This window comes from Bufo bufo, chromosome 4 (genome assembly GCF_905171765.1).
Source record: "Bufo bufo chromosome 4, aBufBuf1.1, whole genome shotgun sequence".
NCBI lineage: Eukaryota > Metazoa > Chordata > Amphibia > Anura > Bufonidae > Bufo > Bufo bufo.
Window position 1 is genome coordinate 513,207,720 of NC_053392.1, and position 26,575 is coordinate 513,234,294.

General features: G+C 40.6%; 1 protein-coding gene across 1 annotated transcript in view; it reads left to right on the forward strand.

Moving 5' to 3' along the window:
• The window catches only part of KIZ (kizuna centrosomal protein), a 179,712-nt gene that overhangs the window by 119,196 nt on the left and 33,941 nt on the right, over window positions 1-26,575 (forward strand). The window contains exon 11 of the mRNA XM_040429697.1: window positions 13,493-13,589. Coding sequence (XP_040285631.1) covers window positions 13,493-13,589 — 97 coding nt within the window. The remainder of the gene's footprint in view (window positions 1-13,492; window positions 13,590-26,575) is intronic.

A 26,575-nucleotide genomic window follows, 5' to 3' on the forward strand; every position in this document is an offset into this window, starting at 1 on the left:
CAGGAGATCTCCGTAAAAAAAAATAAAAAAATTAATGTGCCATTTTGTGATACCCGTATTTTTCGCTTTAAGACGCACCTAGGCTTTTTAGGAGGAAATTAAGAAAATAAAATATTTTGAACTAAATGGTGTGCTTTTGGTGGGTTTTGAACTAATGCTGTGCTGTGGATGGTGCACTGTTGTGGGGATCTGTGGAGTACACTGTTGTGGGGATCTGTGGAGTACACTGTTGTGGGGTTCTGTGGAGTACACTGTTGTGGGGATCTGTGGAGTACACTGTTGTGGGGATCTGTGGAGTACACTGTTGTGGGGATCTGTGGAGTACACTGTTGTGGGGATCTGTGGAGTACACTGTTGTGGGGATCTGTGGAGTACACTGTTGTGGGGATCTGTGGCGTACACTGTTGTGGGGATCTGTGGAGTACACTGTTGTGGGGATCTGTGGAGTACACTGTTGTGGGGATCTGTGGAGTACACTGTTGTGGGGATCTGTGGAGTACACTGTTGTGGGGATCTGTGGAGTACACTGTTGTGGGGTTCTGTGGAGTACACTGTTGTGGGGTTCTGTGGAGTACACTGTTGTGGGGATCTGTGGCGTACACTGTTGTGGGGATCTGTGGCGTACACTGTTGTGGGGATCTGTGGCGTACACTGTTGTGGGGATCTGTGGAGTACACTGTTGTGGGGATCTGTGGAGTACACTGTTGTGGGGATCTGTGGAGTACACTGTTGTGGGGATCTGTGGAGTACACTGTTGTGGGGATCTGTGGAGTACACTGTTATGGGGGGATCTGACCCCAAAACATTGGGCCCTAGTCATAGCAGCCATCACATATAAAGTGTATGCAGCAGCCCTTAGCAGTGCTGCTTTGTTAAACTTGCAGTAATCACTTATCTGTAAGCGGTACTCGCCATGCACACAGAGGGCAGGCTGGCAGCGCACGTCACTCACTCAGTCATTCTCTGGCCCCGCCCACTTCATTAAGTGGGCGGGGCCGGATCATGACTGAGTGAGTGACGTGCGCTGCCGGCCTGCCTGCTGCGTGCATGGTGAGTACCACTTACAGATAAGTGATTACTGCTAGTTCAACAAATCAACTCTGCTAAGGGCTGCTGCATACACTTTATATGTGATGGCTGCCCAGCTTAATGAAGTTTAGTGACTGCACTGGGCCCCGCTACTACCCAGATAGCGCCCCCATTTACATGTCACTGGTACATCGCAGGCCGCTATGCCTATGCAGCACAGCATGTAATACTGCTGTATTCGCTTTATAAGACGCACTGCCATTTTCACCCCACTTTTGGGAAAAAATGTGGGTCTTATAAAGTGGAAAATACGGTAATTTGCCTTACAAAAAGCGTAATAATGAGTGATCAAAAATCATATGTTGCCCCAAAATAGTACCACTAAAACTGTCACCTTATGCCGTAGTTTCCAAAATAGGGTCACTTTTTGGAAGTTTCTACTGTAGGAGTGCATCAGGGAGTCTTCAAATGCGACATGGCAACTTAAAATTATCCCAGTGAAATCTGCTGACCAAAATCCATATGGTGCTTTTTCCCTTCTGCGCCCTGCTGTGTTCCCATACAGCAGTTTAGATCCACATATGGGGTGTTTCTGTAAACTGCAGAATCGGGGTAATAAATATTTAGTTTTGTTTGGCTGTTAACCCATTCTATAAAAATAGAAAAGCTGCAAAACAAAATAATGAAATTTTTCAATTTCACCTCCATTTTCCTTTAATTCTTATGGAACACCTAAAGAGTTAACAAAGTTTGTAAAATCAGTTTTGAGTAATTTGAGGGGAGTAGGTTCTAAAATGCGGTCATTTGTGTGTGGTTTCTACTATGTAAGCCCCACAAAGTGACTTTATAACTGAACTGGTCCTTAAAGTGAGTTTGGAAATTTTCTTAATTTTTTTTTTAATTGCTTCTAAAATTCAAAGCTTGCTAATGTCCTAAAAAATGATGTCAACATAAAGAAGACCTATTGGGAATGTTAAATAATAACTATTTCATGAGGTATCCTCATCCGTCTTAACCCCTTCACGCATTTGAACGTTAATGTATGTCCAAATTGCAAGTAATTTACTGCATTTGAACAGAGCAGAGACACCGGGGAAGCCGACAAGGGCCCAATCAGAGTGGTCCCTTGCCGTCAAGCACTCCGATTGGTTAGTCTCTGCAGACTAACCAATCGGAGCGCTTTGGTGTAAAAAATGACGGTTTCGGGCTAGGATCTCCATGCTGCCACTGTACCCCAATTTATATAATGTCCCCCAGTGGCCCTAGTAATTTAATTGCCCCGTAATGCCCCCCAGATGCCCCCATTGCCTTTTGCCAGCCGGCCTCAGTGTGATGGCAGCGGCTCAGGAAAGGAGTGTTAGCTGTAATTACCGATCTTGACCGTTTAACCCCACAGATGCCGCGGTCAGCAGCCGCCTGTGGAATCCATGGGGTTGAGAGGGAGCTCCCTCTGTCTTACATTGGGCCGCCGCTGCTGCGATGGCAGCGGCTCGATGGTTGCCATGGCAACCGGACGCCTTACAAAGGTGTAACTGCCTTACATGTAGTGTAACTGTAATAAACACTATCAGTGAAGGCCCCCGGCGGCTGTTCTCGGGACTGCACAAGCACAGGTAAGAGTCAAGATGGCAGCCCGCATGTGTTCGCTGGCGAACACTGCGAACTGGCCATCACTGAACACTATACAGTGCATTGCAATAGATGAATATTGCAATGCACTGTATAGCCATCAGGCCCACTGGATCTTCAAGATCCAGATGAGTTTTGATAAATAAATAAAAAGGGGGGGGGGGAGGTAAAAAAAAAATATACAAATTTAAATAAAAATTGTCTTTTCTTATATCCGTTCATTTATGTCCTAAATTTTTTTTATAAATTAATAAATACATATAATTGGTATCGCCGTGTCCGTAACAACCTGATCTTTGAAAGTATGATATTACTAATCCTGCGCGGTGAACGCCGTATAAAATAATGTAGAAAAAAATTATGGAATTGTTGTTTTTGTCACCTCACGTCCACAGAAAAATAAATAAGTGATCAAAAACACAAAAGTAATTTTATTGCTGAAAAAATAGTAAAACATAAAAAACTACATAAATTTGGTATCGCCATAACTGTATCAACCCACAGAATAAAAGTCATATAATATTTACCACAAGAGGAGCCCCATTAAAAATTGAAATAGAAAACAGACAGAATTGCCATTTTTGCCCACTACACCTCCATAAAAAAACTGTATAAAATGTGATCAAAAAGACATATGTACCCCAAAATGATACTAATAAAAACTACAGCCCGTCCCGCAAAAAACAAGCCCCCACACAGCTACATTGGTGAAAAAATACAAATGTTATGGGCCCTAAACTAATTTTAGCAAATTACATGTTAGAAAATCCTGATGCCGTTCCTTCCCTTCTGAATGCTGCCGTTCCCCCAAACAGTGGTTTATGACCACGTATGAGGTATTGCCGTATTCAGGAAAAAATGCATAACAAATTGTGGTGTGCATTTTCTCCTGTTTCCCATAATTTAGAGCTAAAGCAACTTTATATTGGAAATAAAACAAAATTTTTCATTTTCACAGCCATCTGTTTCTAAATTCTATGAAACGCTTGTTGGGTCAAAGCATTTACTTCACCACAAAATTTATTCCTTGAGGGGGGTAGTTTCCTTGAGGGGGATAGTTTCCTGAAAACCATTCCAGCAAAATCTGCCCTCCATTAACAATATGGCACTCCTTTCCTTCTGAGCCCTGCCGTGTGCCCATACAACAGTTTACAACCACATATGGGGGGTTTCTGTAAACTGCATAATCAGGGTAATACATTTTGAGGTTTCTTTGACTGTTAACCCTTGATGTGTTCCAGGAAAATTTGATTTAAATGGATAATCTGCCCCAAAAAAATGTATTTTAAAATTTCCCTCCATTTTGCTTTAATTCTTGTGGAACATCGAAAGGGTTAATAAAGTTTGTAAAATCAGTTTTGAATAACTTGAGGGGTTTAGTTTCTAAAATGTGGTCATTTATGGGTTGTTTCTACTATGTAAGCCCCACAAAGTGACTTCATAACTGAAATGGTCCTTAATAAGGTGGGTTTTGGAAATTTTATTAAAAATTAAAAAATGTGCTTCTAAACTTCTAAGCCTTCTAATTTCCTAAAAAAATAAAAAGACATTTACAAAATTATGCCAACATGAAGTAGACATTTGGGGAATGTAATGTAATAACTATTTTATGAAGTATCACTATTCATCTTAAAACCAAAGAAATTCTAATTTTGAAAATAGCTAATGTTTCCAAATTTTCTGCGCATTTTTTATTTATTTTTATGCATAAAGGTAAAACATATCAACTCAAATTCACCACTATCGTGAAGTACGATATGTCACGAGAAAACAATCTCAGAATGGCTTGGATAAGTAAAAGTGTTCCAAAATTATTGCCACATAAAGTGACACATGTCAGATTTGAAAAATGGGGCTCTGGCATTTGGTCTAAACAGGCTGTCGCTTGAAGGGGTTAAAAACAGAGAGATTCAAATCTGAAAATTTTTCCAAATTTTCCGTAAATTTGGGATTTTTTTTAAAATAAAATGTAAAACATATTGAATAAGCAAAAGCATTCCAGAGTTATTATCACATACATTGAAACATGTCAGATTTGCAAAATGTGGCTTGGTCCTGATGGTGAAAACTGGCTCTGTCTTGAAGGGGTTAAATATGAGACAAATTTAACAACCAACATGCACCATTTGAGAAATTTTATCCAGAGCACGCTATCGCGGACTCAAGGTAAACTGATTTCAAATATTACCTTCATGATAAATTCCACCAAAGAGTTTTGTGACCAAGACCAAGGCCAAACTTCTGACATTAACATTGGATCTTTTGTGATCATGAGGCTGATTAATTTTAATGCAATGATTCTTATTTTAAAAGTAGAGAGGGATGATGGGGAAGGGGTAAGCAGTGAGTACAAGCTGGAGCACCTGTCATAACGATCCCATTACATCCATGGTACACAGAGATCACTCTTCTGCTAGACACATGTTGCTTAGAAACACCTCCTCTCAGGATATTGAACATTCTCCTCTGGATCTTCAGCCTTTACTGACAAGTAGTCTTATTATCTTTGTGATTTAATATATGTGACAGCAAAGGCATTGTATGTATGTGTATCCTGCACAGGCACATACCGATCTGAAAACACACGAGGCACGTGTCATGTCTCTTTTTATAAGGCTAGGTTCACATCACATTTCAATCATCCGCTTAGCAGATCCATTTAACAGATACTCAAAAAACTTGTACAAATGGAGGCCAACAGAAGGGCATCTGTTTGCGAACGTTTTACGGTACATTAACTTAAATCTTAATAAAAAAAAAAAGTGGCTGTACACAAAAGCATGGTCGACTCTGCTTTTGTGTCTGTTAAAAAACAAACAAAAAAAAAACAGATTTTCTATGATTGAAAAATAATGTTAACCCAGAGGTGTCTTTCAGCAGTTTTCTCCAGTCTCCCTATTAAGAACACATACTGTATACTCTCAGCTAAGAATGTATATTTATGAGGAGGTCAGGAGAGATAGTTGACGGACAAATGAGTGTTCGGCCGAGAGCTGTTGAAGGTGTCTGGACACCATTAGTGTACAGTAGGAATCCAGACCTAACATGCAAACCCCAGATGATCCTTATGTTACTAGTTGGGTCGCCAATGTGCTTACTCTTAATTACCACCATCCTATAGCTCCAAAACCACATCCACTAACATTTTATTTTTTTATTGAAAACTGACAGCTTTTCAACAAAAACAGTAAAAGGACATCCTCCAAAATCATAAATGGTTTTCACATTATTAAGAGAAATATTAAGTTGATTGGGGTTCAACTGCTGAGACCCCTAACTTGATAAACCTCCAGTGCACGGCTACACTGCACTTACTATTTGCTCTATTTATATATACAACCATAATCGTATCTGCAGAATAAAGTTAAAAGGGTTGTCTGACCCCAAAACTAGTTTTAGTTATGGCTATAAAAGTGTTTAACGTAAAGAAAAAAGGGGATGGGGAGTAAAACAGGATATGAAGTGGTAGATAGGTCAGAGAGGTGTCATAATACATTGGTGGGTGGAGATTATAAGGGTACTGGATAGGGAGATTCGCATGTTACAAACTAACATACCAAGCTATATCGCCCAATGTAGTGGAGATGATGCCAGAATGCCAGCTTTAAAACAAGACCAGGCCCATATCTCTAGCTGCTACCAATCCTGAGATTAAAGCAGCCCTCCCCTCGTCACCCTGCTGCCCGAGCTTTGCTCGGGCTGAACTAAGTAGTGACTGGCGCAAGGCAAATATAGTTCCCATATTCAAAAAGTCAGATTAAAGGGGTTGGCCACTTTATCGTTACTGTTGACCAATGTGTTTGTAAGATGACTTTATGACACTGACTAATATAGTCTTTGATGAAATTCTGCACCATTTTTTATATTTCATAAGGTAAGCACTGTCCAAAGGGAGGACTTGTCCATAAAATGGCTGCTGATGGCGGGTCATGTGTCCAGACAGATCACCTCCAAGTGATGCCTCCTCCATTCAAATACACTGCACCTGCCATCTGCACTTGTTCTATTGGGAATTTAGTGAAGGTGCAATGTGTTTGTCTGGAGTATACAACACATGGAGGTGATTTGTCTGGTCCCATGACCCTCCATCAGCAGCCATTTTATAGACTGGACCTCTGTGTGGATAGTACAAAAGACTCTGTAAACAAGGGAGCAGACCTTATGAAATATAGAAAATTGTGCGGAATTTCAACAAAGGTTATATTAGTAAGTGTCCTATAATTATCTCACAAACACATTGGTCAAACAAAAATAGAAAGTGGCCAACCCCTTTAACTTCCATTGTGGGAAAAATGTTTGAAGGACTCTTAATGGACTATATACAGGAATATATGACTGTAAATAATATCATAAGTGATAGCCAGCATGAGTTTATGAAGGATAGAAGTTGTCAAACTACAGCCGAATTTACACTGGCCAGTTGTCATGCCTATTATCGGGAACAAATGTTAGTACAAACGCTTGTTCTCCATAATCAGCCTGTGTAAATGTGCTGTAGATCACCCAATCGACGTGCAAAAACGTATTCATTGGGTGAAATCATTTATGCGGAGACTGAAATCATTGTTTCTGGGCAAAAGATTGTGCTGTGTAAAATTGTAAATGCAGCTCTTTACTTCCACTGACGAGCAGGGAGTTATCAGTTCCCAATAAACTTAAAAAAAAAAAAAAATTAAAAATAGCCATTCTTAAAATGTATTTTTATAGGCCAGACAACCCTTTTAACCACTTAACAGTTTTACCCGAGCTCTGAGAAACGGTTTTGAGAAAAGGACTTAATGTTCAGCTGGTCTAGGGCGGCAGGGTGAGGGGGGGGGGGGGGGCTTTTTTAGCTGCTATCTTGGGATTGGTAGCAGCTAGAGATATTGGCTTCGTCTTGTTTAAAAACTGGCTTTCCAAGCTGTCAAACAAGACCAGAATCGCATCAAAATGCTTTTACTTTCACTTTCAGCTGTATTCACAGTCAACCTGATTTTTAACAGCTATATCTTCCTATGTAGTGCAGATACTTCTGTAATTCTGGTATGGTTTAAAAGCTTTGAAGGCCAGTTTTCAAACAGGGCCCATATCTCGAGCTGCCACCAATTCCGGGATATGAGGGGTTAAAGCAGCCCTTCCCCCTCCAGTCTGGAGGAGGAGGGGGCAGTTTGGGAACTGACAGCCTACAGGAGAAAAGAAAATATTATAAAAATATATACATTTGGCATTATACTTATATCACCCAGTGAATGTGGTAAATAAATTCCACAAAACACTGTTAAAATTCATTTTTTTTTTCTTTCCCCCTAAAAATAAAATAATAAAAGTTCTTTAATATACTATATGTACCCCAAAATAGTTCCTAAAAAACGACAACTCATGCTGCAAAATAAATAAAAATTCTGAAGAAATTAAAAAGTTATGCTGTAACACAGAGGGGGAAATGTTACTGGTCCTTAAGGCTAAAATGAGTCAGTAAGGAGTTAAAAAATGTCCTTGTCTCATTCTTAGAATCACTTAATCCTCAGAACCATATAAACACTTTGAAGAGTCATATTCAGTGTCACTGGAGAAAGTGAACGTCTCAAGGTCACTTGTTTCTCGCCCTCGCTGGCATTTAATACATGTAAATAAACCCCCAAGATGTATCAGTGAATACACCTGCGAAAATGGTCTGAGGGAGAACTTAACAGCTACTGTCAGTGTGACACTAATGACTTAATTTAGTGGCTTTGAAGTGAGAGGTTATCAATGCAAGCTTAGATTTTTAGGCAGGGCGACCAAAACAGCAGGGGGAAACCTTTCATGTATTTTTGAAGACTTCAATGCAATCCTATTTGCTTTAAAAAAAATAATAATGTGGAAACCAAGAAATTGAATAAAGCTTCCCTTTTTTTTTTTAAATAAAAAAAATATCTCTTTTAAGAAAACTAGTTTTGCCCAAAGTTGAGGGAAGTAAACAATATCTGGCTAATGACGATGGCTTTGAGTAGGATTACTGGACAGATTTACTCTAATAATCCACTTACGATGCCTTTGCTATCGCCGGCAGACTAGGACAGATATAAAGCTTCCTCTGTACTGTTCGACTGATCAGCGTGTCCTTGATTTCATGGTTATTACGTGTGGCCATTTTCCTTTATGCCGTTCATGTGATCATAGAATTATATTGTTTCTCCCTAAAGTTTAAGTGATTTAGGGATGAAGTTAAACGCAGGCGCCTGGTCGTATCTTCTAATTATAGAATTTAAATGATCAGGGGGTGCGCTTGCCCGACGTATATAATTTTGAAAGTCTTCCTTGTGTCCTGTCTTGGTATTTGCTCTATCCTATAATTTGAACAATTTTTTTTTTTTATCGAGACAAATCTGTCTATCATAAAATAAATGCATTAAAGCATAAGTAAATGAAATTATACAAGGCTTATTCCACTGCAGTAAATGATGACATATCACTAGGATTTGCCTTACCTCACTAAAGGGCCCTTTACATGGCTGAGAATCCTCCAGATAATCGCTAATGAGCATTCATAGGAACGCTCATTGGCGATTATCTGGTGGTGTAAAGGTGCCACGATTAGCCAATGAACGAGCGAAACGCTCTTTCATCGGGTAATTCAATCGCTTGTGTAGGCACCTAAATCATCGGAAACAACGAGTCTATGGGGATAAGCGATGGCATTAGTGATCGCTCCTCCCCATACTGTGGAGGAGATTGCTGCATGTAAATACGTTGGTCTCCTTCACGGAGGAGCAGGCAATTGTTGGGGAAAAAACGCTTCCTTCCCGACAATTGCCTGCAAAATTGTCCCGTTTAAAGGGGCCTTAACTGATATGGTTTCAACTTGACACTGTGCAGAAAACTACAACATGCATCATTCAAGTGAATTGAGCTTGGCAGGTTGAGAGTGGCAGACAAAAAAATCTGAGGGGGTGATGCTCTTTACCTGGTATTGTACCCACTTTGTTCTAGGATTGTGGTGGATTTCAGTTGTCCCAGTATTCGGCTATGTTTTACCAATATGTTACTGTTTTGGATACCCTTTTAAACAGAGTAATCCCCTATCCACTGTTAAATTGGTGGGGGTCTTACTACTGGGACCTCCTCCAATCATGAGAATGCTGCTGCTCCATTTATCTCTGTGGGACTGCTGGAGATGGCCAGTAGAGCCTCAGTCCATATGTCTGACTGCTAATCCGTTCAAATAGGGGACATTGGACCTATTATCTTTCATCCAGACTTTTGCATTGCACTGCCCTATAGCTATAACAGAACATTAAAAGTATCCCCCGATCAAGTGATAAGCTGGGACATATTCATAACTTTTGCCCCTCTGTGTGATCTTGTCCTTACTACTGTCCTCTCCCTGGGTCAGGTAGGGTTTAGGCTAAGTTCACACGAACGTGTGTGATCCGTGGCCGTATTGCAGCCCACAAATCGCGGGCCGCAATACACGGCCACAGTTCCGTGTAAATTCCGCATCACGGATGCGGACCCATTCACTTCAATGGGTCCGCAAATCCAGAATCGTGGAACGGCCGCACGGGACGGGACCCCTCGGAAGCACTACGGAGTGCCTCCGTGGGGTTACGTCCCGTACTTCCGTTCCGCAAAAAGATAGGACTTGTTCTATCTTTTAGCGGAACGGCCGGATCGCGGACCCATTAAAGTGAATGGGTCCGCGATCCGATGCGGCAGACCTACGGCCGGCGATCGTGCATTGCGGTCCGCTATTTGCGGGCCGCAGCACAGGCACGGGTCACACACGTTCGTGTGAACTCTGCCTTATATGGGCTTCAACCTCTGTGGTCACATTATAGTGACCTCAGCAGAGAGCAGAAACCAAGCAGCAGTGCCGACTACAGGAGACACCCCCTATCGCTGCCCCCGTTGTTGCTTTGACACGCCCATGGACATAGCATCACAGAAAATAAAGAAGAGTTGCATGGATATGGTCATGTGACCACAGCCCAGAAACATGTCATAATTTTGGTCTTAAATTACGTTCTGATAATTTTTTTTACTTATTTGTATAGGGGGTTCAAGCTCCATTTTCTGATAGAGGCCTCTAAATCCTCTGTATCAAGAGAGAGAGAGAGAGAGAATAATCTGCTTGCCAGAATTGAATCTTTTTACTTTGTCTGTGCAGGGGATTTGCCACTTTATATTATAAAAGTGGACCACTAGAATGTTGTGCTGGTTTCCAGTGACATGTGTCGGTGACATAGGCAGTATAAAGAAGCCAAGATCAGTCGGTAGTCAGTACAGATATGTATCCATTTTTACTGCTCCTCTAACTACCAACTCTGCCTCAATCTACTGAGGTGACAAATACTGCTCTGGCCCAAAACAGTGAACTTAATGGATTGTGGCACTAATAAATGTTATATTAATGGTGTTTTGATCAGCTGTTTAAAGAGAAAGCAGTGCTCATTCAAGTGCTGCCTTTTCGACACTGTTTACTTGCTCACCATTGCAACTGCAGTGGTGATCAGGTGTAATTACAGCTCAGCCATCCCATTTACTTCAATAGGACGGCTCCTTCCGATGCAAGTGGATTGCGACGGCGAGCAGGTAAACAATGAAGAGAAGGCAATGCTCGTACAAGCGCTGCTTTCTCTTCAAAAAGCTGATTGCCGGGAGTGCTGGGTGCCAGTTCCCCACCATTATGATATTGAAGCCCTATCCTGAGGATAGGTCATCAATATAAAAAGAAAAACAGACAACTCCTTTAATATAATGCAGTATGAAAAATTTCTTTCTGTTACAGAGTTGTGAAATATTCTCTTAACTTCATTATAATGTCACTCCTTGGTGTGTAATCTGTATAGTAATGCGCACCTATTGAGGTGGTCGCAAGTGCTCTGTTCTATTCTTCAATTGCCATCAGTTATAATTACTGTAAAAACCTGCGACAGGGTGGTTTCAGACAAGTGAGTTCAATGCGAGAAACACACTGTGTGTAAGCGTCATTTCCCGTTATGACCTCTGCTCCTCTGACAGGTTCACACAACATTATAATGAATTATATTGCTGCGTGGCCCTGCGAGACTTCGAATTTACTGAATTGTTCTGACATAATGCTGTCAGTAGATACAGGTGTGGCAGGAAAATACAGCATTATAAATCATTATAATGCTGTGTGATCCTGTCGGAGGAGACGAGGTCACAACTGGAAATCATGCTTACACACACATCCGTGTTTCTTGCATTGAACTCGCCCATCTAAGCTTGGCCTTACATGGAGAGACCTGCATCAGAAAGAACACACCCCCTGAGAAAGTCCACACCACCTGAGCTGTGATAGGGAGAGAGCTGCAGCAGAAAGACACACCCCTTGAGAAAGTCCACACCACCTGAGCTGTGATAGGGAGAGAGCTGCAGCAGAAAGACACACCCCTTGAGCTGTGCTAGAGAGAGCTGCAGCAGAAAGACACACCCCTTGAGCTGTGCTAGGAAGATAATTGCAGCAGAAAAGGACACTTGAAATAAGCAGAGCAGTTGGAACAATGAATGTGCAGATCTCTGGATCCATGTGAGGTACAGGGCTGGTGGCTTTAGCTTTGTTATGAAGAGACTGTCATGTACTCTATGAGGTCTTATTTTAATTTTTTACATCAATTATGGCATAACCCTTTTAAGCTTAGCAGTGGGGAGCTGTGAACCAGTCACACTTTAAGGGCTGATGTGTAACGAACGGGGAGGGGGTTTGCTGCCATAATGAGGTAGCACCTCAGATTGTATTAAGGCTCCAGGACTTTGGGTCTGACTTTTCTTGGTGTCTTGGGTCTGAATTAATTGTAGGTCTGAATTAATTTTGCCATTTAGTGTCTGAATTAATTGCAGGTTTTGATGTCTGGGGTCTCATTTAATTGTGGGGTTTGACATCTGGGGTCTGAATAAATTTTGCTGTGTTTGCTAAACAAGATAAACCTTTTTTTCCCCCAAGGTTCCTCAATGCCAACTGCCCCATAACTTGTCCTGCAGAAACTTGACTTTGTCATAAGAATAAGATGGCAGCCCCCATAATCATGTTTAGGAAACAGAATAAATAAATCTGGAATAAGAAAATAAACAGATTAGAAAAAAGGATGTGTGTCACTATCTGGTTTTAAGTAGCAGAAAAAAAGTTTATTTACGAAATTATGTCTATTGGAATGGCAAAAACCTAAAAATGACATTTATATTTACCCATTATGTGTTGAGCAAGAAGATTTTAGGGTGCTGCCACACATTCATGGGTTGTTGTTGTTTTTTTATACAGTTTTTGAAGCCAAGAAGTGAGACAGCCCCTTTATAGTGACCCTCCCAGTTCAATATTTTTTTTTACATGAACTAGGGAATGAACAGAACACTTGCATGGTCCCTTTTTTATGTTTGTAGTTGTAGATCCGCTAATTCCCAAGCTCCTCTTCTGCCAATAAAGTTGGCTGCACCGATTGTCAGACTGATGCATACTGTGCATCCGTAGCCCTAGGCGCTTCCTACTACTCCAGCCCTGCTCTTGGATTGGCCAGCCCTGTTCACGTGAGCAGCGCTGGCCAATCTAAGAGCACCCAGAAGTGTTTTGGGCTACTGTTTTTGGCTAGCTTTCTGATCGTCCCCCAGTTAATGTGAATTTTTTTACTGGAACCTGAGGGTCACGTTGATACTTCTCTCCTTTTATAATTTTGGCTTAAAAACTGTATTGTAAAACCTGAACATGTGGCAGCTGCTTTCGAACTGCTTTGTGCCTTGTGACTTTGAGTTTGCTTCTAGTTTCTAAAATGTATTTCTAAAATTAATTTTCCTGGTTTGTTGTGATTTTGGGATTCTAAAACATTTTCCATATGTTTATCCTGCGTTTGGATTCCAGGGTTACAACAGGACCATTCTAATGTAAGAGGAAGTTCAAGGAATAAACAGAGTTCAGAACGTACCATATCTTCAAGTGAACCAAGCCCAATACACAGGTAAAATAAAATGAGAAAAATAGAATTCTACATGTTTTATATTTGATTCATTGTTGCGTTTAGTTTGGTTTCCTAAAACTACAATTGCTGTTTGAGTTTAGAATTTTTTCACAAAGCCCAGGTATTGTTGTGCAGCTGTTGTCTTCTCATTTTAAGACTCAATTGACATTGCACTGAACCTCAAATTAACGCGTACAGCTGCTCTCCGTAGGGCTACTTAGAGACCAGACAAAGGCAGTTGTCAGGCAGAGAGCTGACATAATGCAGCAAGAGTCTTGAAGAAATAAAGTGCTGCATTTATTCTAGCTGCTATTGACCGAATGTAAACCAAGCTTCGCTCATTACAGATAGTATGTTTTATTCAGAGCCAGACTTTTATCACTTTCTCTTTAATGTCCAATTTAGTAATCCTTTATTCAATTAAATCAATAACATAGGTGCTCCTACTGTACGGGAGAAAAGAAGATTTTCAAAAAATAAGTGTCCATGTGTCTTATTCTCTTTATTTGAAAGTTGTATTTATTGTAGATGGGTGAAATGATATGTAATTAATTTAGAACATACACTAAATACTAAACAAACTATACAACAAGATAATAAACTATATTGTGGGAATATGTGCAGCAGTACCTCATCTGTCTGCAGAAATGTGGATTCTACATGGACAGAAACAAAAATATCGACACCCAAAGCACTGAGAATAGTGTAATTCCAGTTTTAGGCTGGTATCACACAGAAGTTGTTTTTTTTTTTGTGACATTTAGCATTTTTGGGTAAATCTTTTGCTGACTTTTTCTACCATTTTAGGCAAAAAAAGCTAATTACAGATGATGCATGGAAGTCTATGGTAAATATTAATGAGGTAATTTATCAGAATGGTGTAAAGTAGAAGTGGTTAGTTGCCCATAGCAACCAATCAGATTCAACCTTGCATTTCCAAAGGAGCTATGAAAAATGAAAGGTGGAATCTGATTGGTTGCTATGGGCAACTAAGCCAGTTCTACTTTACACCAGTTTGATAAATGACCCCATAAATTCAGACAAAAAGGCATCATTTTTTAGTGGCTTTTTTCACCCTTGAGGTGTATTTTTTTTTTGTGACAATAGCATTTTTTTTGTTCACATTGCAACATAGTCTAGGTCTGACATTCTCCCCTAGGCCTCCATATTTTTTTTTTTTTTTTTCAGCTTAAAAAAAACATGTTTTCTTTTGTACTGTCTGGCATTTTGTATGCTTTTTTCCCCCATACAGATCTGCAGAGGATGTGACATTACAGGGCGCACATACTTTCCTCTTAAAAAACACATTTAAAAATTCCTAATGCTCAATAAGGGCAAAAATACCTCAATAATTTTACAAAAAATCCTGATCAAGTATGGCGTTTTTGAGGCTTTTATTTTGGTCTAAAAATGTGTGTGAATAATCCCTTAAAGGAGAAGTGCAGGATAAGAGAAAAAGGGTCTGTTTTTTTTTTTTCTACCAATAGTGCTACCCTTGTCCATGGGCTGTGTCTGGTATTGCAATGCAGCCACATTCACTTAATTCAGCTTAACCCCTTTCTACAGGATTGGCGGGGGTCCGCCTCCTGGGGGGAACATTCTCCCTTTATATAAATGGAGCTGTGGTCATGCATGCACACTGACGATCCATTCAGCTCTGAGGGGCCTCCGGAGATAGCTGAGTGCTTGTACTTAGCTACAAGCGAATAAAGCCCCAGAAACGCATGCGATCAGACACCTGTGGATAGGGGATACGTTGCCTCAATGTGAAAACCCCTTTAAGGTGACCATATTTTTTGACTTGGGGATGTACAGTTTCTTGACTGTTAAATGTAACACCTCTCAAAACGCTTAATCCTATTTCCTTAAAGGGCATCTGTCAGCAGATTTGTACCTATGACATTGGCTGTCCTGTTACATGTGCACTTGGCAGCTGAAGGCATCTGTGTTGGTCCCATGTTCATATGTGCCCGCATTGCTGAGAAAAATGAAGTTTTAGTATATGCAAATGAGCCTATAGGAGCAACAGGGGAGTTGCCCTTACACCTAGAGTCTCTGCAACTGCTGCGGCTTCTGCACTTTGCTTGACAGGGCCAGGCGTTGTGAACATCATGCCTACCTGGACCTGTTAATCAAAGGGGAGAGGACATGGCAGAAGCATAGAAAGCAGAGCCTCTAGGTGTAATGGTAACGCCCCCATTGCTCCTTGAGACTCATTTGCAAATATTAAAACTTCATTTTAATGCGGGCACATATAAACATGGGACCAACACAGATGCCTTCAACTGCCAAGTGCACATGTAACAGGTCAGCCAGTGTCCATTATTATTTATTATTAAAGCACCATTCATTTCATGACGCTGTACATAGGATAAGGGGTATACATACATTATACAGACAATTGCAATAAGCATGGACAAGACGAGTTACAGAATGGTACAAAAGGAGAGAGGGCCCTGCCCGCGAGGCCTTACAATCTACAAGCATAGATAGAAATCTGCACTTTAAAAGGTAATCACTTCTTGCTTGTGAAGATTTTATTTTTTTGATGATCTGGACAGGAATCAGATCAGCTAATTTGAAGAATCTTTAGTTTCTCAATATCTTTAATATTTTATAATTACAAAAAACAAAATGGCTGCACACCATTATATATACAAACAATAGAGCTAAGAAATAGGGGTCATTCTAGATAAAAGTGGTACAATACCAACTATAAATGAGTATACATGAATAATGGAAGCTCTTAGCGCACATTTTTTTAATAAAGTACAATGTATATAACGGTTCAGATGTCATGTATAGGAAAAGCATGCTTCAGATTTCCACAGCAAATTCACATCACATAGGAGGAGATATACAGGCAGCTTCCAAAAAATTAAGATTTTCAGGTTAAGTGGTCATTGTACTTTCACACAACTTTGCATAAAATGCATAGTATGGGCAAATATAAGACACTTTATAATATATTTTTCTTCCCCCTCTTTTCTAAACTAACTTTTTTTCTGAAATTTGTGAACAACCTGTCTTGACAAGCTGCCTGCTCTCTGAATAATCAGATTGCATCATCCCATAGAAGTCTATGGAGAGGGGAGGAGGAAGGAGGGAGGATGTGCAGAGAGAAACAACACAGGAATTATTCAGCAACTAATAGCAAGTGTTATATCACCAAAAGTGATTCATTCACATCTATACCGTTCAGTACTTCTATATAATGTCCTATATATTGCTTCTGGGTGATTGTGAGTGACTCAGAAATAGCTAGTAAGCAGAAAACGCTGTCTCCACAAATCCTAGAATGTGTCTGCTTGGTATTTTTGATGCAGATGGCTTGCAGTAGCCGATTGTCACTGGCATCCAAAGAATGCTTTACCAAGCCCGAAAAACCCTAGCGGCAAAATGGATTCAACCAGTGCCTCCTGTACTCACAGAGTTTATAAATAGAATGAATGTTGTGATTCGGCTGGAGAAGGGCATTTACCTAAAACGCAACTGTCTCTCTAAATTTGAAAGTATATGGGGCCTTTGGATTGACAGGTCTGGAGTATGTAGCCCTTGGCTGGCCCTCCAGAGAAGTGGTCTGGTCACTGCGGGTTAGATGTGACATAACTGGATCTACATACAAATCGTATATCTGGATTTAGTTCTCCAGGCTATGTGGTGTTCGTTGCCGTCTATATCTAGCTATGGATACAGTTTCTTGGTTCTACATGTGGAATATGTCTCGGTTGGCTGTCCCGGGAAATTGGGTTGTGGAGTTGCTATTGAAATCAGATTTCATTACATGTTCTGTAATGTATGTATCCCTCTCTGTTTATTGCTGTGGGGATTGCTTGATAAATCCACTACCTGTACTTAAAGGGGTTGTCCGAGTTCAGAGCTGAACCCGGACATACCCTTATATTCACCCCGGCAGCATCCCTGAGCCTAGCATCGGAGCATCTCATGCTCCGATGCGTTCCCATGCCCTGCGCTAAATCGCACAGGGCACGGGCTCTTTTGTTTACAATAACACACTGCCGGGCGGTAACTTCCGCCCAGCAGTGTGTTCGGTGACGTCACCGGCTCTGAGGGGCGGGCTTTAGCTCTGCCCTAGCCGTTTTACTGGCTAGGGCAGAGCTAAATCGCAATTTAGCGCAGGGCAAAGGAGAGCATTGGAGCATGAACTGCTCTGATGCTCATGTCAGAGGGGCTGCCTTTAAAAGAAAATGTTTATTATTGTTTTTCAATAAAAAAAAACATCTGATTAAAAAAAGAAAACGCTGTCTCCATGTGTAGTCTATGGGGAGCACCCTCCGCCTCCAACACTACTGAGAATTAAGAGACGCAGCATGTAAAGGAAAAAACGGTTAAAATGTCAGTTACAAGTCATATTGCGGTCAGATATATCGCTATCACTCATGTATATACATGGCAGCTTTTTCTGAAAAGTAGTCGGAAATAACAGGTACACTTTAAAGGGGTTGGCCGCTTTCTGATTACTGTTGATAATTATGTATGTAAGATGACTATATGGCACTTACTAATATAGACTAGGTTGAAATTCTATGCTCTTTGCTATATTTCATAAGCCATGTCCCATTGTTGGGCAGATTTTCTGTGCTGTCCACACAGAGATCCTGTCCATAAAAAAGCTGCTGATGGGGGGTTTATGACCAGATATATCACTCAGTTCTCCGTTGAAATACACTGCACCTGCCATCTGCACTGTTAGGAGTTTAGTGCAGGTGCAATGTGTTTGAATGAAGGAGGCTGAGCAATGTGTCTGGTCACATGACCCTCCATCAGCGGCCATGTTATGGTGAGGGCCTCTAAGTAGACAGAACAGAAGATTTGCCAAACAAGGAGACATGGCTTCTGAAATGTAGCAAAGAGCATAGAATATCATTAAAGGTTATATTAGTAAGTGCCATAGATTCACCTTACATGCACATTGGTCAACCATAAATGGAAAGTGGTCAACGCCTTTAAATTAAATTTAAGTATTAGCCATGTACCTTTAGAAGAGGGTAAGACCTAGAGTAAGGGGCTATTTAGCAAGGAGTCAAGGAATTTGACAATCATTGCCCTGGAGCCTACCCATCTATTCCAAATTTTAACAAATTGATCCTCACAACCTTTTTTTTTTTTTTATACGTCCATTTGAACAGAGGTGGAAAAAGATCGACTGATTGAAATCGGTCCTGGAGGGTAGGCAAGGCATGACTCTTCCTGGCTGCATCTATAGAATCTCCTAGATTCAGGGTGATCACCTTCATTGGTAGCTGCACATCCAGTCTGTCTATCTAATCATGTATTTACGTGTGTTTATCTCTCTTTGTTTTTCTCATGACTTGCCTAATTTCCGGAAAAAAATCTGGAAAAATAAATCCATATTTAGAAACTGGAACATAGATCTCAGCGTAGATGTTGTAATCTTAGACAGGTTAAAAACCCAGAGATAAAATTGCTCTGATGTGCAAACCCAGAATGAGATCTTATGTCTGCTTTTCTAACCATCTTAGGCCTTGTTCACTTCCACGTCGGATCTTGTGGGCTTCGTAGCAGATTCCATCAAAAAGACCTTGTCCCGTAAAAAAAAAAAAAAAAGGTTCCCAAATGAAAACGGAATGGGCTCCATTGTAGTGAATGAAGTCTGTTCAGTGCCGTTTATCTGTTATGTGCTGAATCCGGCAATTTAGTGATTTTCATTGTTCCGCTCCTATAATGGAGCAGAACAACAGAAATATATAATGGTGATATGAACTCATCCTTAATCATATTTCTTTTTAACATGTACCTCTGATTTAAATTTTTTTTTTTTTACTGAATATACATATGAACGAAAAAAATGACCAGCAATTTCTTATTCCTTTGTTATGTTGGAGTACTTATGGGCTGAAACGGAAGTATTCGGGAATCTAAACTTTTCTGTTTTAATAATATTTTATGGAATTTCAAGGTTGTTATCCTTTTTGTTGTTGTTTAATCTCAACATGCTCACAGTGCCCAGACTTACAAGTGACTTATGATGGACGGGCACTGCGCTCCCAGGTCTAGTTCCGTTGCGGGCACTTCCGGGATTGCATGCCATACATTGGGCACGTGATCCTAGCCCAGTTTCAACCCACAGTGTACAAGGATTTCGCCTGCTCAGTAAGGCAGACGTAACATTATCATAAGTTAAGTCTTGTATGTCTGGGCATAAAAAAAAAAAAGGAAAACCCCTTTAAATCCAGAGAGACCATTAAATCCTGTATTACAGCAGAATATAGTAAATCATTAGTATTTTTAATTTATTCAGATTCTAAGATGAGATGTAATATTTCTGCCACATATGGTTCCCGTCAGCTGCTTTTCATATTGCCTTTTAGAATTTCCTGTATTATATCAGTGATGAGTACAGCTACTTGACTAAAGAAATGGCTCTGTAAAGTGAACATTACAATGGCCACACATTCAGAACACTATGTTAATTATTACTGATCGCCGCCACTTAATTAATGGACTTTCCAGATGAGCTAAGAAAGCAACAGTACAATGTACAAGTCATAGGCCCTCAGCAAAACACATGAAAACTTGATCTACAGCCACAGCACTCCTCTATGGAGTACAGTGATATATTTATCTGCAGCAATTATTCATCTTTGCTTGCCTGAAGACTGACTATAGAGCTTCCTTTATTTTATGTATTTTTCTTCCCTTTCCTTTTGCTGATCCACATAAATCATGCGGAGTCATAAAAGACTATACCATTAGGGAGAATCCACTTCCAGGATTCAATGAGCCTCATGTATGAGCAGGATCAAAAGCAAAATCCAGCATTAGTCAGTAAAAAAAAAAAAAAAGAATGATCTGGAGACAAGTAATAGCAGGAAATATCAGTAAAAATTTATTGTACATAATACATCGATCAACAGTTCCTTCTGTGCGGCCTGGCATTTTTTAAGGATGAAATAACGTGTTCTGTGCATTCTGCCAGCATAATTCTTTTTATCCTACCATTATTTCCATCAGTTCCAAAAATGAAACCCTGAAATAATGTTTATATTTACAGTCGTATTCCCGATCCCCGATTTTATGTATCATTAGAAAATGTCAGCATTTACATTAAAATGTTAATGTTTTTATTTTATTTTTTCATAAAAATACAGAAATATTTGTGATTTCACACTGGTCACCGGCAGGCAAACACAGCAAGCTTACATTTCCTGATTTCTGGATCTCCCACTTTTCAGCTTTGTTGTATAGACTGTCACAGGGTCAGCAGAGGGATCTCATTAGTGGAAGGAAGATTTAAAGGGGTATCTTTTCCGGTTGTTTCAGGTTATCCCCTATCCACAGGATAGAGGATAACTATTAGATCGGTGGGGTCCTACCGCTGGAACCCGCACCATACCCTCTGCAGCCCCCCTGAAATGAACGGAGCAGCTGGTCCCACATGTGTGCGGTCGCTCCATTCATTTCTATAGGAGTTCTGGAGATAGCCAAGCGCTGTTCTGTTCATTACAGGGGGCCCCTGTACTAGTGATCGGTGGGGTTCCCAGCAGTAGGTCCCCCACCGATCTAATAGTTATACCCAATCCTGTGGAATGAACAAATGACAGATGACACGTATGTTTTAATTCTTGAAGTCTAGGTAAGGCTGGATATTAACCACTAATACGCCCTTTTTACTGATGTAAACATAGTTTGTTTGTTTTTTAGCTAAACAGCTGGCTTTAATCAATCATTACATGTACCCAAAATGGTGCATTTAAAACTAGAACTTGTCCTGCAAAAAGTAAGACCTCATATAAGTACATTGATGAAAAAACAAAAAAGTTATAGCTCTTGGAATGCGATAAAAAAAAAAATGTGCTTGGGCACTAAGGGGTTAATACTATACTTACACATAAGGCCACGTATGTATCTCCCCTTCTGCCTTTTGTACCTTTTGGGACAAGCAGCGCTCCGTGTGCTTCTGGAGAATGTACTAGCCTTCAATTAACTTCCATTTACTGCATCTGCCAAAAAGCGTGCACACATACTGCAACCCAGGCAGTCCAGGAAGGACGTGTCTCCAATATCGCAGTTTTTAAAAATAAAAAAATGTCTACAACATTAAAGAAATGAATCAACTCATAAATACCGAGCACAGAATTTCAGCACCACATTTGCTAGGTATTTTTGTGCCTCACTTGACAAGGTGAGTGGCTTCTGTGGGAAATGGGGCATGTCTTAATATGCAACAATGTGCGCCAAAATTTTACTGCAAATTCGACAAAGGGGGAAATTCATCATTCTCCCTAGCCCACTTTTTTTGGCTTAAAAAGGTTGCAAAAACTGTTTTACAATTTTTCCAATGCCATTGCAACTTTTCCAAGTTGCCCTTACCAGGTTTATGAAAGGGGATATGGTGAGGGCAGGGTGGGTGGAGGGTATTGGCTCCGGCACATTCACCAGAAACTGGCGTTAATAATGATCGAAACTGGCATAACTAATCACAGCTCCGAGATGCCGTAGATTTTATCCTGGCATACGGACAGCCGGAGGAGGCATTTACTTTATGACAAGGCCTACGCCTTTTCATAAATGTAATGCCTTCCCCAGCAGAGCAGGCCCTATGGAGACCGGCGCAACAGATGAATCAGGGGCAAAGTGTCTAAAGATGCCCAAGATTTATCATACGGCATGTACATTTTCTGTCTAGTCTGCTTACACAGTCAAAATTTTTATCTTCTACGTACTTATAATTCATTACTAAATTAAGATTTCGTATCTTAATTTAGTAATGAATACATTTTATTTAAAGGGAAACGCCACTCAAAGTAAATTTTCCTATGTGTTCCATCAAGAAATTCTATGTGTCAGTCTGTCATCTGTTCTTTTTCTTGCTACTTCTATATCTATATAAATTTACAAAGGGGAATATAAAGGAAATATAAATGGTGAGGATAATCACACTGTCTTGCCAGCAGGCAGAGAGGGTACTACTGACCCTAGCTGCCCATGTGATACTGCGCTCAGACATCACAGGGCTGATAACTGAGCCCAAAGAGAGCATCATTTAACATGGCGTCTGATTAGAAGCAGACAGGAGGCTGATCTGCAGGGAAGTGAGTGTAATCTACTACAAGAAGTCCGGGAAGGGGGTGGAGTGATGAACTGATGTGTGTCCGAGTGCATCTTTACTTCTTTGGGTGTATTCTTCCACACCTTGTGCTACAACAGCCACGCTTACATTTTTGTAATGGTGGCAGCTACATTCAGTGTAATAGAAAGTATAAAAAATTGTCCCAGTCTTTGTTCATGAGGCTATAACATAACAGTTCAGAGAACTAGTTCTATTAAAGAGGACCTTTCACCAGATATCTATAATCTATTTATTATACTACCTTATAGTGCATCCCCCAGTGATGTCTTGGCAATTTTTTTTTCTTCTAAACAACCCCCCGTTCTTCCGCTGTGGTCCCCGTATCTTTTGCCGCCTCATATGCTAATAAGGCGACTTGGTTATACTAGGCGTGGACTTGAAGTTCTCCTGAGCGCGGTTATCTTCTTCCTGGCTGCGAGCGCATCCAATCAGAGCGCCCCGCTCTTAGCCAGGGAGAAGGAGCTCAAGTTCTCGCGAGAATCTTTCGTGAGAACTTGAGCTCCTTCTCCCTGGCTAAGAGCGGGGCGCTCTGATTGGATGCGCTCACAGCATTGGATAAGGATGTCATCAGTATAAAAGAAGTTAGAAAGCCCCTTTAATGCAAATGCTCGTACCCCTCTTCTCTCATATACTCTACATTAAGTCAGATTGGTGAACTGTTTTATGGGGCAATGATTGCGATCAATCTTTCCTTTATGAAAGTAAAAGGCCCTTAAAGGGGCATCTGTCAGCAGATTTGTACCTATGAAACTGGCTGACCTGTTACATGTGCGCTTGACAGCTGAAGGCATCTGTGTTGGTCCCATGTTCATATGTGCCCGCATTGCTGAGAAAAATGAAGTTTCAATATATGCAAATGAGCCTCTAGGAGCAACAGGGGCGTAGCCATTACACCTAGAGGCTCAGCTCTCTCTGCAACTGCTGCACCTTCTCGTCTTTGATTGACAGGGCTAGACGTGAGAATGTTTTCACTGCCTTGCCCTGTCAATCAAAATGTAGAGGACATAGCAGTTGCAGACAGAACTGAGCCTCTCGAAGTAAAGGAAACACCCCCATTGCTCCTAGAGGCTAATTTACATATATTAAAGCTTTATTTTTCTCCGCAATGCGGGCACATATGAACATGGGACCAACACAGATGCCTTCAGCTGCCAAGCGCACATGTAACAGGTCAGCCAGTTTCATAGGTGCAAATCTACTGACAGATGCCCTTTAAATATTTTAAGGCCAGTTAGGCTTTTCATAGCTGATTTGACTGTGTTGGGACCTAATGTGGAGAGCCAGTAAATGGAAGTTTATGGAACACACTTACACGTTATATACACTGAGGTTTTCACAGGAGTTTTAGAGCTAAATTAGATTATTTTATTTGTCGTTTAAAAAAAAAAAATATCTTGCCTTAAAGGGGTTGTGTTAAGCCAGTACATACTGATGACATCTATTACAGAAAGAAGCAACATGTGTAAGAGTACACTATTCACATTTTAATATCCAAGGATCAAGATAGAGAATTTTTGCTTTAGTTGATACATTGCTTATTTTTAGAGCATTGCTATAAATGTGGGGGGTAATCCCATTGCCTACAGCTGCTAGATGGCACTAGGAGAACATCCTCAGGGAATTTCATATCTTCAGGCCTGCCCCTCCTTTATTAACTCATGGTTCCACCTATCAAAATGAATTGTAAGTTTTTTACATAATCTAAAAGGTTGCATATAGGCATCTCTAGTAAATATCATTGTTGTGTGACATTACAGAGAACGCCAATAGGCTTTTAGAAGCCTTAAGGCCCCTTTACACTGCCTGAGCTTTGGGCAGGTAATCGGTAACAAGCATTCATAGAAATGCTTATTAGGGATTATCTGCTACTGCAAAGGTGGCGCCAATGAACAAGCAAACCGCTAGTTTATTGGGTAATAAGATTGTTTGTGCAGACACCTAAATCATTGTTTTCCGGCAGCAGAACGTGCCGTCTAAACAGCCTCTGCTTCCGGCAAACAATGATTCTGTATAGGGACGAGCGATGGCATTAGCGATTGTTCCTCTCCATACTGTGAAGGAGATCGCTGCATGTAAATGTGCCGGTCTCCTTCACTGATGAGAAGATACTTGCCAGGAAGGAACACTTCCTTCCCTCTAATCGTCTGCTTAATTGAGCAGCGTGAAGGGGCTCTTAGATTCTGATACTTTATCTCACTTGTGATTAAAATAGCACTGATATCAGAACCCATTGGAGTGCAGGTATTAAAGGAAATATTAATTATTCATATTTTGTGTTAATATCAATAATTAATATTCATAAATAGGCATGAGTCGTCTATTGAGGACTCCGCCTATTTATACCTTCAAAGAAACTACCTCTTATGCACTTGCACTTTTTCCCTGAACTGCGTGCACTATATTATTACGGCGGCGACTACTACAATAAATTACTATACGCATTACTTTGAATAATAAAGGAGTTTATTAAAACAATAACACATTTACAGTCTAATTATTGCTATAAGTATATATATATATATATATATATTCATATCAATGGATATATAAATATATATACAGTAATATATTAACAACACTACAATACACCCAAACTACGCTACACACAGTACAATATAATACACAATTCCACCCCAAACTCTACCTAAAAATACACTTAGGCCTCTTTCACACAGGCGTCGCGTGTAAAGGGCCGGATAGGATGCGGGTGCGTCGTGGGAAAATGCGCAATTTTTATGCGCGAGTGCAAAGCGTTTTAATGCATTTTGCACGCGCGAACCTGGACTTCTTCACAGAAGTTCAGGTTTGGGTTAGGTGTTGTGTAGATTTTATTATTTTCCCTTATAACATGGTTATAAGGGAAAATAATAGCATACTTAATACAGAATGCTTAGTAAAATAGGAATGGAGGGGTTAAAAAAATAATAATAATTAAACTCACCTCATTTACTTGTTCGCGCAGCCCGGCTTCTCTTTGGTCTTCTTCTTTGATGACCAGGAGGAAAAGGACCTGTGGTGACGTCACTGCGCTCATCACATGGTCCATCACATGATCCATCACCATGGTGAAGAATCTCTTGTTGAGGAGGTTCTCCCATGGACAGATACGTAGGTCTTTACAAGGCAGGTCAGAATTTCTGGAATAAGAGGTGATGTCCTAGTACCCAAATTCTAACTGTGGGAAAGAACACTGCACTAACTGACATTCAGTCCCTCCCTTACAAACTTCACCGTTCTTGGGGTTAAAGTGGCAAGTAACTTAGTAGAGGATGGGGCCTGTCCCTAGAGGATCTACTCTCTTCCCCATTCACACAAAATACAGGTAGTGTGTGTACCCACAGAGACTTATGCCACAAGGCATATCTCTCTACACCTCCAAAGACACAGGTAGGTCACAGACCCACGTGTCAATGGGAAAACAACTATAAGATGCAAATGTGTGTACAGCCATATTGTAACTCACTGCGATACGTTGGGCGAGTTTCCCTGAGTATAGGCTATCACATATTTGCACCTAGAGTGTCCATGGGTACACAATTGACAAAGATACAAATAAGAAGTAACACTTTCGGCGTTGCAGGACCAAATCGGAGTCGAGTCCTTGACCCCTAACTTCATCAGTATAGGACTTTCTGACTGGCCTTGTTATAGTCACTTGGCCAGTCTTCTCATCCAGTTGTTGATAAAAGTTCAATAACAGTCCAAGGTATGACCACCGGTTAATAAGGACGATCACCAGGTGGACGGGCAGGTTGAAGAGCAAAGTCCCTTTGAGATGGTATCCAAAGCAGCCAGGACACAACGGAGTCTTTTTCCATGGCATCTCGGAGACTCGGCTTCTCTCTGCTCTTTCTCACTGCTCTAAGGGGTA